General features: G+C 32.4%; 1 protein-coding gene across 2 annotated transcripts; it reads left to right on the plus strand.

The window, feature by feature from the left end:
* The first annotated feature begins 644 nt into the window (after positions 1 to 644).
* On the plus strand, positions 645 to 8,527 carry LOC103873724. 2 transcript variants are annotated; one of them, XM_033273242.1, is made up of 9 exons: positions 645 to 3,228; positions 6,619 to 6,976; positions 7,088 to 7,121; positions 7,216 to 7,407; positions 7,488 to 7,577; positions 7,670 to 7,735; positions 7,819 to 7,910; positions 7,992 to 8,039; positions 8,131 to 8,527. In XM_033273242.1, exons 1-9 carry the CDS (start codon positions 3,222 to 3,224, stop codon positions 8,246 to 8,248), a joined length of 1,005 nt encoding a protein of 334 aa, XP_033129133.1. In that variant the 5' UTR covers positions 645 to 3,221; the 3' UTR covers positions 8,249 to 8,527. The 2 variants fall into 2 exon arrangements, with proteins under 2 accessions (XP_033129133.1, XP_009150361.1); XM_009152113.3 differs by lacking the exon at positions 645 to 3,228 and having other exon boundaries at positions 4,814 to 6,976.
* The last annotated feature ends 8,956 nt before the right edge of the window (positions 8,528 to 17,483 follow it).

Raw genomic sequence — 17,483 nt, forward strand, 5'->3', positions numbered from 1 at the left:
AAATTGACATCAAAGAAATTTTATAATAATTATTTTAATCAAATAAGTATATATCACACAATTAATCAAATGAACGAAATAAATTTTTATTAAAATTCATACCAAAACAGATTAAAAGAATTAAAAATAAATAAATAATATCTTATATAACTTTTATATTTAATATAAATAATATAATTATATTGTTTTCAGATACACTAAAATAAAAATTTAAAACACTACTTATCAAAATTTATAAAACATATTGATTTTGTAAATTAGATTTTGTTAAAAATATTTTTACACTTTAAAAACACGGGTCAAAATCTAATTAGGTAAATTACTGTCAGATACGTTACATTTTAATTGATGAAATGGGAGATTTAAACGGTCTCTTACATACACATCATTCTTTGGATGAATGAAATTAAACTCGTGATGTTAACTACATAACATCATAAAGTTGAGAGATGTTGCCATGCATAATATATACTTCGTGTAGGTAAATATGCATTTGTTTAGTTTGCATGGTTAGCCATGTGATGGTCAATACTTCATGTAGTCAGCAATCATTTTAACAAAACTTTATCCTAATTTAGGATCTCAGCAAAGATATTTTTGGTCTAACTACAAAATCTTTGTTAGCCTATTCACGGAGATTTTGTTTAGAAGGTCATCTTAGGTAGCTTACCGGTTAGAAAAAATCTACAATTTCGTGGTATCAAATGTGACATGCAATGTCAGATATGTGGAGCTGAAAAAGAATCAATTAATCATGTTCTCTTTGAATGTCTTCCAGCACTTCAGATTTGAGCGATTTCAAATATTTCATCTCATCCACAGACTTTCCCTAGTCCATCAGTGTTTTACTAATATGGACTATATATTTTGGAGACCTCCAAAAGAATCAGACTTAAGCTATTTTCCATGAATGTTGTGGTATATCGTAATGATAACATTTTTAAAAATAAAAACCAGAGATCCACATTATGTTCTAAGAAAGGCATAGATTGAAGGTGCTTTCTGGGCTGAACCTCAAATTAAGGAACCCTCAATTCAGTCTTTTCAGAATTGCCTGGGAATCAAATTTTAAATGGCACCAGTTGGTATTACATTGATGAAGCATGGAAAGAACAAAATATTTTTACAGGACAATGTTGGTTTTATAGGAAGGAATGATCTACTAACACTATGATGGAAGCCATGAACATATGCATGAGTCTGACACCTTTACATGCTGAATGTGAAGCGCTGATTTGGGCAATGAAGTATATGAAGACCCTTCATATCTCAGAGGTGGTGTTCGCAACTGACTGTTCTCAACTGGTGAAGATAGCGTCTACACATACAGAGTGGCCGACATTTACTACACATATGGATGAATTCTTGCGATGTAAGGAATTTTTTTCAGACTTTCTCTATCAAACATATCCCAAGGGAAAAAAAACACAATGGCGGATAAGCTGCCACGTGGTGCTCGGAAGATGCCTTGTGCTATTGTTTATGTTGATTCAGTTCCCCCGAAATGGCTAACGGATTTGGAATCTGCTTAGGTTGACTAGCCTTTTGTTGTAAAAAAACAAAAAACTCAAAAATTTAAAATTGGAGTTGCATGTTACGATTCTCCACCGTTGTTTGTTTCATCTTGGTCTTTTTCCATTTGAGTTTCCACCACAGGAAGAGGCGGTAGCAAATCCTGCACGAGCTCTAGTATTCCATATGTATCAATCCCCCGTTCTTTGGGCTCCTCAATGATCTACAATAAGTAACAATCAGCAAAGGTTAAAACACTATGAAACCCGTAAGAGAGAATAAAACCATATGTAACGTTAGATATGATGACGAGATTTGGTAAAGAAGATAGTAAGAACAAGAAAAAGAAACCACGTATCGGATCCAGTAAGTCTTTGAAATTTACAGATGGCCGGATATTGATTATATTGAGAATCTCAGCTTTTGTGAGTTTGAAATCTTTGCACTTGTTAGAGAATGTTGTAACGCTCTCTAGTGTTTGAGTGGAAGCAACAGTCTAATTTAAATAATCACATACCTGAAAGATCATTTGAATTGCAAACAAAAAATAGTCTTTGGCTCCTTCACTAAATCCATTTTAAAGTAAAATTCAAAATAGACCTGATCTAGCAATTGCAGCTATAACTCTTGTAGTGTCCTTTGATGCACCTTTTGAGTTTATTAAGTCAAGCACTTCAAAATTTGTTAGCACATCTGCGTTTGCCTTCACTCTGCAAACATCCACATCTAATTTTGATTTAGAAAGAAGTAAAACATAATTGAAGATGTATCAGAAGATATATACATTATGTTTTCCATCTCTAAGGTTAAGCGTTTTGTTTTTCTGATGATGATCGAGAAAGCTCTACGAAATGTCGTTCTGGTCGTGTCTGGTTGTTGGCGAACGAACAAGTGCTGCCTCTAACCTTAGCACTGATTTTAGTGAAGGAGACAAAAACCTTCTGACGTCCGTTGAGGCCCGCGGTATTTACGCCATAATAATGTATTTTGCTTCAGGTCCAAGCTCTTTAGATTTCACCAGTCCAAGCCCAATAACATGTCACAGTAGTAGCTATTATTATTTCTGTTTACACAAACTATGCAAACACTTGGATGATTTTTGTGCGTTTAACTTTCCATTTACACAATGCAAAGTTTTTTATAGAAAAGTTAACATTCTAATGTTTAGAATGTTAAGACAAAAATTATTTAGATTCACATGTAATGTAAACATGGTGCATGTTTAAAATAAAATAAAATGAAAAATGCTTTTGACAAATTGAAAATCCATGAAGAGTTTAATTAACTTTGAAACTGAACTTTTTAAATATAATATTGTGTTGTTCAAAAAAAAATTTGTATGCGGCGTCTCGACTAAAAACATGTATAACAATATATACAAAACTCTTGATTTTCTTAGAGTTTGTTAAGAAAAAGAAAGGGAATTAGGACACATGATTCTTGCTTTGGAGAACAAAAGCACTTGAAACATGTAAGCTAAGCTAACTAACTACCTTGTGTAAACCCCAATCTGGCAAGGCTCCTCTCATTGTCTTTAAAGCTCCTCATGCTTTCCACCCTTTCTTAAATTTCATTTACATAATTTGTTTGTTACACATTTCAATATTTTTGTTTGTTATATAAACATCATCTTTAGGTTTGTTTCAATATTTTTTTTTCTTTTGGGCGATTCATTCTCTCTTTTCCACCTTGCAAGAAAATTGGAATCAATGAAAGGTACCAAATATCCTTCTATAGTATCCTTAATTTTGCATTTTCTCATGAAACCATCGAGACGCATTTTTGTCAATCTTCAAAATGTTATTTTCGGTTTTTATTTAAAATTTTATTCTATTATAGTGCGGTATAAATACCAACCCACTGCCTATCTCTTTACCAAGTACAGTACATGTATTCATCCTTATATACAGTACTGCTATCATTACTGTCGTTGATAATTTTTGTTTATTAATAGTGGAATGAAAAAATACATTTGCTTACAATTATATTTATTTGAATGTGTTTTCGTATTGTGTTTCAAAAAAAAAAAGTGTTTCAAAAAAAGAATGTGTTTTCGTATGTGTGGTATGTATTTAAAGAATACAAATTGTGGAAGAAACCTTGTGACTTTGTTCATCAATTAATAGAGACAAGAGATAGAAAAACTGTTGGTAGTGTGTGTTGTCGTTTTGAAAATGGAATGTAATAAGTAGCGACGTGAAAATAACGGTAGTTTTTGTTGCAAACGCGTTTACTTATAGTGGCCAAGACGCGTCGCTATCTTCTCTCGCACGCTCTTTTGGTTCTGTTTGTCACAGCTGCCTCTCTGTCACACATGAATTCTCTGTTCTCTCTTTAACCTACGTGACTGACCTGTAGCCTCACCTATTATCACGTTCTTATAACACTATAGAATAACATAAAACTATGTATATATATTTTTTTCTTATGGATTTACTAATTTCACATTCTACTATGTATTAGTATGTTTTTCAAACAAATTATATGCATAAACTGCATTGGCTGTTGTAAGTTAAGGATAAAAGTCTTACAACATTAAGGCATCAAAATCTTTTGGAATTACCAATAAGCATTTCCCTAGGTTGGCCCACTAGTATCGTATGTTTTGGTTTGATTTTTTATTGCAGATATTTATCTTTCTTGTTGTTTGAAAGTTACCAATAAGCATTCCTCATGAGGGATCGCCTATTCAATATAGACAAACTTTTCTTAATGTAATTGTACCTGATTTTTACCGTATTCAGCAAGTCATGCATTATTATCATCAGGAAAATCTAAAACAAGTAAACCCCACTAGAAATAGCCACTGTATTTTCCAATATTTTTAGTTTATTTTAAACATTATAGATAATATATTCCACTATTAAACTGAGAAATCAGTCAGTATTTACATATCTAACTTTTGTGAAAATAACATTTTATGTTCGAGCTCGGGTTATGGACGAAGGAGAAGAAGGAACCTAATAATGATCTTCTATATCTAGAATGATTTAGAAGGCGCAGATATAAACCAATTAGACAGTAATATATCCCCGTTAAACCAAAAATTAATTAATTAGGTTGTAAGAGCATCTCTATCCCCATTTCATAATTTACTCTAAAAATAGAGTGGAAAATGAGGAGTGGAAAATGGAGTATGAACAAAAAAATAAAAAAAAAATTCATTTATGGAGTAATCACTTTTTTTGTTTCTTCACTACTCCATTTTTCACTCTATTTTACAGTAAATTATGGAGTGAAGATGGAGATACTCTAACTTGTTAGCCATATATATCACATATATGGAGTATTCCATAAAAAAACAACACAGCAAATATTTCAGCATCTAGTGGTCATCGTTCTTGTTCAGGATAGTAATAAGGAACCACAATGCACCTACATCGGAGATGGTATAGACCATTTCTTGTGTATAAATATTATCGCTCTGTGATTAACTGTATCCTCTTTCTCAATTTTAAAAAACTCTCTCTTTCTCATGTTGAGTTTATAATTGTGTCAAACTATACAAAATCACGCTTAATACACTAGCCATTAGCCATATTCTCAAATGTTCATTCATCGCCGGTATCTACACCAGTAACACCACGTGATCCATTTCCAAATAGCTTTCCATACAAGTTTCGAACTCGTAATATTTGTTCTCAAAACATACAACGAGAACGGGCCCTACGCTCTGGTCTTTGCATGTAAGACTGAAACCTCATTAAAGTCGTCGGTTCGGGTTCGATGGGTCCCACTTGCTCACGCAGTCTCTGCCTTTGACCAAAAGCAACATATCATTACATTTTTCTCTTGGTAAAAAAAATAGCCACAACAAAAGCTGTTCCCTTCGTTAATTTCTAGTTGTCAATGATACGTCAAAATCGTCAAAATCCAACGATTCACAATTCTTTTGAGAGCTCCCAAACATATCCTTTATTTTACTAAATTTTAATATTGAATATATTTATTCCCTTTTCTTTCTGTGAGTGGTGGAATTATAACTAGAACGATATATAACCTAACTAAACACAAAGCATTTCCGACTTCTGTGACTCCTCCCCACATGGAATCTCCCAACCTATTCAATATAGATACATGCGTATATTAAATATATAACGAAAGGGAAAGGACACATAAACAATTCATACGTCCCGATGTCTGTTTGAGAGTTTATAGCTTTTTATACTCTCTTTTTTGGGTATTTGCAAAAAGATTGAGACTCCGCATTGAGATGCCTTAATATTTTATTTACATCTTTATAGATTCTCTATCCTTTGAGCATCTAAACAAACCTCCATGTACATATTCAACCATTTATCCACGTAGACGTATTTATATATTCTCATGTACCAGTGCATCAATTTGAGTATATGCCAAAAAGAAAATAAAAATAAACATTTTCCTTCAAGACATATATATCCATCCTCACCCGATTGTCTCGAATCCATTACCTTATTTTTTTAAATACGTGAAAAATTAAATTAATCTGCATACATTTTTCAATAGTGAAACACTATGCTACATTGTTCATGCGTTATTTATTTATTTATGGTTGAAAATATAGAGGGTAAAAACTATATAACTCATGGTAAATACTATTTAACTCTTTCTTTGCTGCTCTCTCTCTGTATAAATATACTTGTCTTTCCTAAAGCAGAGAAGCAAAGAATCGTGTCCTCTTACACAATCACAGGCTTTATGCATTTTTATCACAAGGATCATCTCTTTCCTTGGCTTCGAATTCAGCTCCCTCTTCTTCTTCTTTATTCACTTTCTTTCTCCTTTTCCTTTTATTAAAACATTGTTCTTTCAAACCTGATCAGCTAGTTTTGTTTTTAAGTAATGGTTTTCTACATCTTTTATGTAGCAAGAAGAACACATGTTTTAAAAAGCTTCGAATCTCTCTCCCTTTCCTTCATCACACATCTTTAATCACCTCGTGACTCAAGATTTCAAATTCCCCTAAACATTGTTTTAAAATCTCTTTCTATTTATTCTCTAAACACTGTCTTTTACTCTGTATTTGTTTCTTCTCAACATTGAAACAAAACTTATCTATTTTCTCTTAAAGACTGAAACTTTATCTGAAAATGGCTGCATTATCATCACCATCTTCATACACAGAGTTAAAAGATGCTTGGCATCCATCAACAACAACAGTGGACACGACATCATCAAGCTACTGGTTTAACTGGAGGGTTACGATCTGCTGCGTATGGATGGCTCTAGCAATGGTGATCACCGCTTTTCTCATATTCAAATACGAAGGCTTTCGCCGGAAACGAACCGGAAACGGCGGAGACGGAGGGGAGAAAGAGTGGTCGGGGAATGTATATGAAGACGAGACTTGGAGGCCTTGTCTACGCAATATTCACCCGGCTTGGCTTCTTGCTTTTAGAGCTGTTGCCTTCTTCGTTCTTCTCATTATGCTGATCATTATTGGCCTTGTTGATGGACCTACCATCTTCTTCTACTATACTCAGTAAGCTATCCTCTCTTGTGGTAGTAGATAAGAAAACTAATATCTCTGTTCTGTTTTTTTTTTTTTTTTGTGTGGTCTCTAATGTTTTTGTTTGTTTGTTTTGATTTGCAGGTGGACTTTTGCTTTGATCACTCTCTATTTTGGAGTAATGTTACTGTCTCATAACATGTTTACTTTGTTAGTAACTTGTTTGTGACATTAGTCAAGTTTCTTACATTAGTCTTTTATTCTTTTAACAGCTAGGTTCGCTTCTTTCGCTGCATGGATGCTACAAATACAACAAAAGAGCTGCTGGCGATAGAGTAGATAGCATTGAAGCCATAGACTCGGAGAGAGCAAGATCCAAAGGCTCTGATAATACTCTTCAAGAGAGTCAATACTCTAGTAATCCAGCTAATTTTTGGGGATATGTTTTCCAGATAATTTTTCAGGTAAATTAAATCAAAATTAATGCACAAGAGATTATCAGATTTTTTAAAATGATTTCTTGATTGGATATTGTGTGAAACAGATGAATGCAGGTGCAGTTTTGCTCACTGACTGTGTGTTCTGGTTCATCCTTGTTCCTTTCCTTGAGATTCATGATTATAGTCTTAATGTTGTAAGTAATCTAATGAGTCATTTTTAATTCATTATACAAATAAATTTGATGATCAATTCAAAATATAAAAGTTTATACGCTCAATATTGCAGTTGGTGATCAACATGCATTCTCTTAACGCCATTTTCTTGCTTGGTGATGCTGCTTTGAATTCTTTGGTAAATCTCAGATTCCTGCAGTAGTTTCTTTTACTCTTATTTATAGAGATTCTTATTTGATCCTTGATTTTTCATTATTACAGAGCTTCCCATGCTTCAGAATTGCTTACTTCTTCTCATGGACTATAGCTTATGTTTTATTCCAATGGACTCTCCACTCGTTAGTCCATATATGGTAACACTTCGTACAAATTACACTGATTTTTTTAATGTAATCTTTTAACAGTAATAATCACTCCTTACTGTTTATCAATAGGTGGCCTTACCCCTTCCTGGACTTATCATCACACTATGCTCCACTATGGTAACTTAAAAGCTTTACTATAGTTTTTCAATTTTCTCCATTATTTCGTTGGGGCTGATTACATTCAAATGACGCGGCAACTTTTTTTCAGGTATTTCTCAGTTGCAGTGATGCACTTGCCATGCTACGGAGCCTTTGCCTTGTTGGTGAAGCTAAAACATCGGCTTCTTCAGAGATGGTTCCCTGAGTCTTACCAGAGTCCTCGGTAGTACCTTGCCAAGAAAGCAACCACGTTTGATTGGAAAATTAATTTAAGTAGACAGAGGGTTTTTTTGTTTGAAAGATACATTAAGGAAACCAAAAAAAAAGTGTGAAGCAACAAACTCATGCTTAATTATAAATATGATTAATTCTTTTCTCATATCAAAATAAGAGGTGATATAGTATTATTATATCTCCACGGAAGTAGGTGCAAGATGCATTTCTGTATAAGCTTGTTTGAAGAATGTGACAATTTAGAGAAATAGAAAAATGTTAAAAGAGCCAAATGCAGTATTTATTCATCTATTTTTGGGGAGAAGGAGAAGAAAATGAATGAAAGACAAATGAACAAAAACAAATATGTATTTGTTTTTACTTTTTCATGATCTTAATTATGTATTAGGCCTGGGCGTTCGGTCCACCGATCGGTTTCGGTTCAGTTGAATCGGATGTTCGGACTTTCGGATCTTATTGTACAAATTCCATTCGATTTTTTCAAATTTTCGGTATGGGATCGATTCGAATCAACCGGGTTCGGATCGGTTCGGTTGAAACAAATAAAATACAATAAAATCCGATTATACTTTGGGACCGGTCCAGTTTCGGATTTTAACAAATATAATCATATCTAACCAAACAAACCGAAAATACCAAACTAAACCGACTATAACCAAACATCCGAAAATATCATTGACACAAACATGAGTTCAAACACAACAAAACCCAAAATAACACAAGATTTAGACACAACAAAACAAGATAACTTGTGTCTAAATTTAAAAACCAACATTCAAGCCGAAACAAAGTGTTCAAATTGCACAAAAAAAACATAAATTTCAAAAGCCGAAACAAAGAAACAAAGTGTTCAAATATAGCCATGATCTTCTTAGTCTTCTTCTGGAACTATTGTGTCTCCATACTCTGAAAACACAAAGTTCAAACTGATCACTAAAAACTTAACATTTATATTATAAGAAAAGAAGATTGAAATTATAGGATATTACCTCTTTCAAGTATGTCCACTTCTTCAAGATCAGCTAGTATTTGAGGATTTGAAAGCGCTCTTGACTCCATTTTTATGTCTTGCTTCATCCACTGCTCTGTGCACATTAAAACCTCCACTATGTAATGGGTTAGACAGCTTATGTGTGGTTCTAGAAGCCGACCAGATGTACTAAAGGTACTCTTTGACGCAACTGACGAGACTTGTAAAGCTAAAATGTCCCGAGCAATCTCAGACAAGACATGATACTTAGCTGAGTTCTTTCTCCACCATGAGAGTACATCATACTCTGTTTCAATCATCAGGTTGGGGTGTTCCACAGACTCTTTGAGGTATGTTTAAAGCTCATCCTTGTTTTCTCTAACCTCTATTTCAGTTAGCTTGTGCTTGTACCTAACATCCATCCTTTTGTAACCCACGCAGTCGTCCACAAGCTCCATCCTTTCAATACATTGGTCACTAGACTGACTTGAGTTGTTAGACTGAGATGATTGGTTACTTGGATCAAACGTGGCTCCACGTCTTGAACTGTACTCTCTGAACACTCCTCAAGACACACATTAAGGAGTCATACATCTCCTTATACTCAGTACTCTCTGACCCATATAACTCTTCGAAACACATCTTTGCAAGCTCCAAATTGTTGCTGGGGTCGAAAACAGTGGCCACAATTAACACATGTTAATATTCTTCATGCCATCCAAATACTTCTCATAATTCTTGAGAATTTTTGTCGCATTAGACCTCATATTAGAATCAGAGCTGCTGGAGAGTCCTACCAGATTAGTCGTAATGGTTACAATATCACAATAACACCTATGTGAATTGAGTGAAGTTGAAGTCGAGACCACCAGTTTCGAGTTGTAGAAGATGATAAGGAATCAACATAACTTCTCAATAGCATTCCAATCCCTTAGATGAGGAGGTCCTACCCTTTTTGCTTCATTTTAAAACTCACAGAAATGATCATTGTATAGCTTGTCTTCTGATTCCATCTTATTGAAAGCCACCTTGAACTTTTGAGCTGTTCTGAACATTAGATATGTTGAATTTCACCTTGTCTTGACATCCAACGACAGACTTTCCCTTGTAATCTTACCGGAGTCAAATTTTAGCTCAAAAGATCTCAACCTGTTAGTATGTGATCTAACATAGGAGATAGCATTGCGGATAGCAACCACATTCAGATCTATTTCAGCCATTCCATCTCTAACTATCAAGTTAATGATATGGGCACTACATCTCATGTGTACAAAATTCTCATCTAACACAAAAGCCTGATCCGAACCTAAAGCAAAACTACTCTGTAACCTCCTCAAAGCTAAACTATTGGTAGTAGCATTATCAATGGTTATGCAGAAAATATTTATTATTCCCCAGTCAGACAAGCACTCTAGTAGAACATTTGCTATAGTCTGGCCTTTGTGATCCGTGTATGATCAGCTTCTTCAACCGCCAAGAAGCGTCAATATAGTGCACTGTGATGACTATATAACTTGCACATGTATGTATTGAACAATAAGAACCCCATGATCAGTTTTGTAATATGTATAAAAGAATCAAAAGATGTCTAATGTATAAAGGATTACATGTAGTTGGAGAGACCCAAATATCCGTTGTCAAAGATACTCGTTGAATGTTACACAAAAACTATTTTTTGAGTGCATCTTTCCTTTCCACACACATTTTGATAATGTCTTTAGTTGCAGTTCTTCTTGAATGAGGAGTGTACCCAAAGTTTGCTTACAAACATAGAAAGAGAAGACATTGGTTACAATTAAACATGAAATTAAGACATTAGTTACAAGTTATAAACTACTAACCTTGTCATAGAAATGTTACCATGCTACACTTTCAACAAATGATAACGGCAATTACACTTTCAACAAATGATAACGGCAATTATCCCGTTTGATTTTGATGTCTCTTTGATTTTGATTTATGAATATATGGATTCTTTACCATTTTCTATTCAAGATAATACAAATAGAAATTACACGAAGAAAATGAATACAGACTCGTGTTCCTCAACGTAATAACAAATTAGAAAGATCATAAATCTTATATTAAGTTGTTCAATCTTCTAACTTCAACAATATTGTTTCTGGTCTCACAAAGTCAAATCAAGGATACATAGAGTTTTTTTTATTTGTTACACAGTTCGGTTTTACCCGAAATAACCCGAACCCGATCCGAAGTATAAAAGAACCCAAACGGGTTATGTACCTCTTCATCCGAAAACCCGAAAACCCGAAGCACCCGACCCGAACGGATACCCGAACGCCCATGCCTAATGATTACGAACCAAAACAATAACCGATTTTACTTAATTCAGCAAGGAACTAATGAAGAAGAAGAACCAAGAACAAGAACAAGAATCGAAGAAAGAGAGAGAATACATGTGATTGGATTCTTAAATGCTCAGGTGAAGAAGAAGATTGAGAGGCTAAGTGATTTATAGTGACCAGCTTGAGTTTGTGAATGATGATGATCAATAACCGAGAGAAAATTATTTTGGGAACTAGAGTTCATCGGCTCACGCGTTAAATAAACGAAGAGGCTGTTTGTAAAGTGTGTATATGTGTAAATGAATGTATGTAGACATGAGACAAGATTATAAATGCTCGGTATATTCGGTTAACTTGTTTGGATTTTGGTTTGCAACCGACCCGGTCCATAACCAAAATTTTTGGGCTACAAAATCCAATCGATTTTTTGCTTGGGTCCGTTACTGATCCGATACCGTTAGTTCAGTTTGGGTTACATTATGGGCTTCGGGTCCAGTACAAAACGCCCATGCCTATTTTGTATAATGAATGTTGTTGTCTGCGATGCCACTGTTGCATAGTGTTGTCAGAGAATTGGTAGGTCGAATTGGCTAACCAACGCTCCTCTTGTGCGCTACATGTATCAGTTTGGATCCGTCGCATTTAGCCTAATGATTAAAGAGAATTGGGCTGAACCACATACTAGAACTAAACCGTTACTATTATGACATTCAATAAATTTTAAAAACATCATATAAATTAAAATTACAATGAATAATATGATTGTTTTAACAAGCAAAAATAAAAACTGCTTCAAATTGAAACATAGACTAGAAACGGAAAGATAAGAGCTTCCAGGAACTACTGACTTGGTAACAGGTTTCATCACTGGTTGTACCTATTGTCTCACTGATGCTGAATCCAAAGATTTAAGAGTAATGCGGTAATTTATTTCTTTGTCCATCTAATATTAACACACCAAACATGAAAAAGTTCTTCATGTGATAAAAGAAAAGGTTATATTGTTTAGCTCAATATATTATCCGTTGATTACATGGACAATAAAACCTTGATGAGGAGACACCAAGATTACTTGATCAAGATTAGAAAATCACCTGTTGAATGTCCTTACAATATGTCATCTGAATGTCTACAGAGCGAGTCAATTGAGGCGAGGTGTGGGCAGTTGTAAGAGAAGTATTGTGTTAAGGGTCCAGAAAAGGAATTTAATTGACCATTTGACACATTTTATGAAGGAATTTGCATTACCAAACAAGTTAAGAGCATTGCTAGTGAGAACTAATTGTAAGTGTTTTACACAGTCCAAAACCATACTAGAATTCATAAGTTAATTAATTATGAAGTGTTATCATCTCTTTCCGCTCTGTCTATAACTTAGGTGTCCTCTACTTCACTCTTCATGATTATCTTATGCTTACCAAGACAAAGAAGCGTATGGTTCTCCTCAAGTATCAAAGATACATTTTAAAAACTAATCAGTTGTAATCTTCTCAAGATTATAAATGGAAACGTAATTATATAGCTATTGTGCTAGGTATTAATCAAAGCTTAAATGAAACTTAGATTCCGTTATCAATTCTTTGAGTGTATTTGGAGATACAAACATCAAATTTACATTTTTCAAAGCATCTGAAGTCTTCAGACTGAAGAACTAAGAGCATACATCATCTAACCTTTCAAAGCTCCCTTTCTCCTGTTCTTAATTCTTTGCTAGAGATTTAGTGTGGACTTAGTTCATTGGGAGGAAGAAGAAGAAGAACAGACTATAATTGTTTTTGGAATATCGGTTGCATTTTGCATCAAACATTGGTGACAGTTGCTTGTAGCAAACGTTGTAAAATACTTGTTTACACGTTAATATTAATTCTATACTAGATTTTGACCCGCGCTTTAAAAGCGCGGGATAACATTTCGGTTAAATTTTTTGATTTAACAGTTACTAATTTTTGGTCTGAATTTTAATTTTTGAGTTTTGACATATTTAACTGAAAATAATTTATTTTAACTTCTCATAGTGATAGGCATTCGGGTTTAAGGTACGTGTCAGTTAGGGTTATTCAATTTTCAAGTTATTGGGGGTTTAGGACCCGTTTAGGAGAACCATGCATTTTCGAATCAGATCGATTCGGGTGATGTGCAGTTGAGTCGGGTTTTTATTTTTTTATAAAACCGAAGTGAACCAAATTAAAAAAATTTGGATTTAATTTGGATTTAAAGCCAAAAATTCTAAAAACACGCCCAAAACCTGATTTAAACCTGGAAAACTGAAAAATCAAGTAATTCACGTAATTTGGGGTGGGGGGGGGGGCGGGGGTTGGATATTTTTATTGATAAATTATATTATATACGGATAGAAAGTAATACTTTATTATGTTTAAATAAGAACCATTCACATTTTTGTAAATCACTGTTACGAAGGGGATGATCTAACAATAAATATTTTCTCAATAAAATATATTCGAATATAATTAAAATAATAATATTTTTTGGAAACTTTAAACTAAAAGTCTATTGAATAATACAATATTTTTTTGGGTTATAGATAGTTTATTTACTAAAGTATGGAACTTTTTACAATTATTTGATGACATATATTTGAAGAATATAATTAATTATAATTCTGTAAACTTAGAAACGGTCTAAGTATTTCATTGAAAGGGAAAAGAAATCAAGTAATATATAGTAAGGTACGTCATGGAATAATTTCAGTAATTAAAAAATATAGATTTTAAATAAGGCAAAGACATGGTTGTATAAAAGGGTCACTTCCTTTTTGGATAATTCGGTTTATAATTAGTATTTAGAATATTTGATAATTTTACATCTAAATATAATCAATATTTTTAGGTATACAAAATGTATTTTGGATATTTGGGTATCCATTTGATTATCGGTCTTATTTCGGTTTTTATATTCGAGAGAAGTATAAATTTGGACAAATTTATTAACCGTTTGTTTGTTCATTAATATGTTAAGGCATAGGCGTTTGGTTATAGTCTTTTTGGTTTTTGGTTCGATTCCGCTTTGGTTGTTGTTTTTTTTTTGTCTGGTTAATTATGCTATTACAAATTATGAGAAATATTACATAGACGATATTACAGTCGACAATTCTACCTGCCTTATGAGAGGATTCACGCCTGACTGCATCACCCTGAGTAGCCCTATGAGATCTATTCCTGACGCTACTCCTTGCGCCATGCTGAAGATCTCTTGTAAGTATTTTCTCTAATTTTCTGTATAATTTGCCTTCTCCGGGAATTGAAACCCAGATCTCTTCCTGTAGAAATTGCGTTGCCTGGGGTTTGAACCCCAGACCTGGGTGTAGAAACTTTTAAACATTAGTTGTCGTTTTTAGTTTTTAAATTTAAGAGATATATGAACTGTTAGAGTAGTTATGACTTTGGGTTTAGTTTGGTTAACTTAGTTTTAAGTTTGGTTTGGATAACAATGTTAGAAATCTGATAAAATCTGGCAAAACTTTTTTTGTGTATTTGATAAATAACTGATTTAAAAAATTTAGTGATAGATTATAAATAAATATTTATCATATTAAATCTGTTGTAAATATCCACCTATAATTATAGAATATTCTAAGTATTTTTTTTGAACTATTATTCTAAGTATTTTGATGTTTATAATTATGAATTTTTATTAGATTTCCCTGATAGTATATAAATCAATAAATTACTAAGTAAAACATAATTTTATATACTTGAAATATTTAGTAAATAATAAAAATTTGGAAGGATATTCTAAAAGTTATACCTGAAAATTATGATAATTTAAAATATTTCTGAACATTGATTCAGTTTTGGTTTCATTTTTTTTTTGAATGGGTTCGATTGTTGATTTTTGATATGCCAAAGCTTAAATCTGTTTTTAAAATTTTGTCTTTACCGATTTAAAATTTTTAATGATTAATTATAAATAAAATATATAAGATTGTTATCATACTAATTCTGTTGTAAATATCCACTTATAATTATAGAATATTCTAAGTATTTTTTGAACTAATATTTGAAGTATTTTGATGTTTATAATAATGAATTTTTATTTGATTACCCTTATAGTATATAAATAAATTAATTACTATGTAAAACATAATTTTATATACTTGGAATATATAGTAAATAATGAAAAATTGGAAGGATATTCTTAAAGTTGGTATATATTTGTTAAATTTCTTTAATCTCTGCGAAAATAATATTTGAGTTTTAATATTAAAGATCTCACTCTCGATTTTCTCTCATAGTTGACCAAAAAAGAATTGTTTTCCCATTTATTCTTAAATATTAGGTTTTCTCTGTTTTTCTCTATTTATGGTGGTTGCACGTAGAAGTTGAAGACAATATATTATGTTAGTATCAAATATGTTTGAAGATAATAGGAGGTAGCTTATAATGTTAATCATAAAACTAATAACAATAATAATAATAATATTAGAACATTATACAAAACCTACAATATGAAAATGCCTGATATAGTTTGTTGTTTTCAATAGTGTTGACATAACACGGTGGGCTAAATTAGTTCTTAATTATAATAAGCTAATTTGGTTCTTATATTATAAGACTACTGTCGTAATAGTATAAATAAGTTACAAACATAATACGAAGCCTACAATGTGAAGATGTCTGATATAATTTGTTTCAACAGCGTTGACATAACATCTAAGAAAGATCCCTTTTTAAAAGGACTGAAATGGTTTAGAGTTAGATTACAAAGTCACTGCTTTCAGATAATCTGCCTTTTTAAGAGGTCTGGATTTGTTATGAACAGAGAGTAGACACTCATATCAAAGTAATTTAATCAAAGAAAAAAGCTTTTTATTGTTGGTTAAATACGCACAAACCTTTTTTTTAGGCATATACTGTTGAATTATCATCTCGTTGGAGCTGGAATCCTTTGCTTCATCATTTGTGACTGAAATTTCTCCCTCGGTAAACAAAAACAAAACAATTTCACCATCAAATCATGTACAGCGATTAACTAAACCTCAAAATTAGAAAATTAGAATCATTAAATTTTACAAAGAAAAAGAAAGGATACGGAGACTTGCAGAGTAGCCATCATGATATTTGATTGGATTTTGGCTTAAAGACCTCGTCTATGATCTGAAGCACCATTTTTATTAGACTCACTATTTTGACTCTTTTCAGTCAATTAAAACAAACACTTCTTCCCATCCCTTTCGTTGCTTGAATACTGGAAAGACATTGAGTAAGTGTCGCCGCCGCAAGAAATCCATTTCACGATCTGCCCAATTATCCTACAATTGTTCTCGTCGAAAATAATCATCTCTGGCAGTTGTCTAGATTGAGGAAGAGTGGGAGAGATTTAAGGTAACCAAAAATACGTTAAATATATTTCCTAACAAATTAAAAGCAGTGATTCCTTAAAAAAATAAAAGAATTTTATTAAAATCATAGCTTAAAAATAATTCAGTGGCATGAGGGTTGTAAATACTTCAAAACTTCAAGGGTACCTAAAAAAAAGTCCTTCAGTTTTAATAGTATTGATATATATATGTATATATCACATTTTTGTTTTATTTCCTATAATTTTGGCATGTATCTAATCCATGTAAAATGTAACATAATATATTATGTTTGTCGCAGGACAACACTTTAGAGACAACTAGGTGATGTCAAAAAAAAAAGAGACAACTAGGTGTTTTGTCCGCGATGCGGGTTTAAACATTTTCATAATTTTTGAAAAGTTCTTTGTACACTATATTCATTATACTAAAATAAATCTTAAAATAACTTAATATTATATTTTTAATTATATAATTAAAAAATTATTTGATTTATATTTAATTATGTAATTTATGTTTTTAACTTTTTAATAAAATACTTTTTCAGATAACAATACAATATATATATAGAGTTTTTTAATTATATATTTAGATTTTGGATAATTTAATATTCTATTTTTAATTATTTAATTAAG

This window comes from Brassica rapa, chromosome A06 (assembly GCF_000309985.2).
Source record: "Brassica rapa cultivar Chiifu-401-42 chromosome A06, CAAS_Brap_v3.01, whole genome shotgun sequence".
NCBI classification, from domain to species: Eukaryota; Viridiplantae; Streptophyta; class Magnoliopsida; order Brassicales; family Brassicaceae; genus Brassica; species Brassica rapa.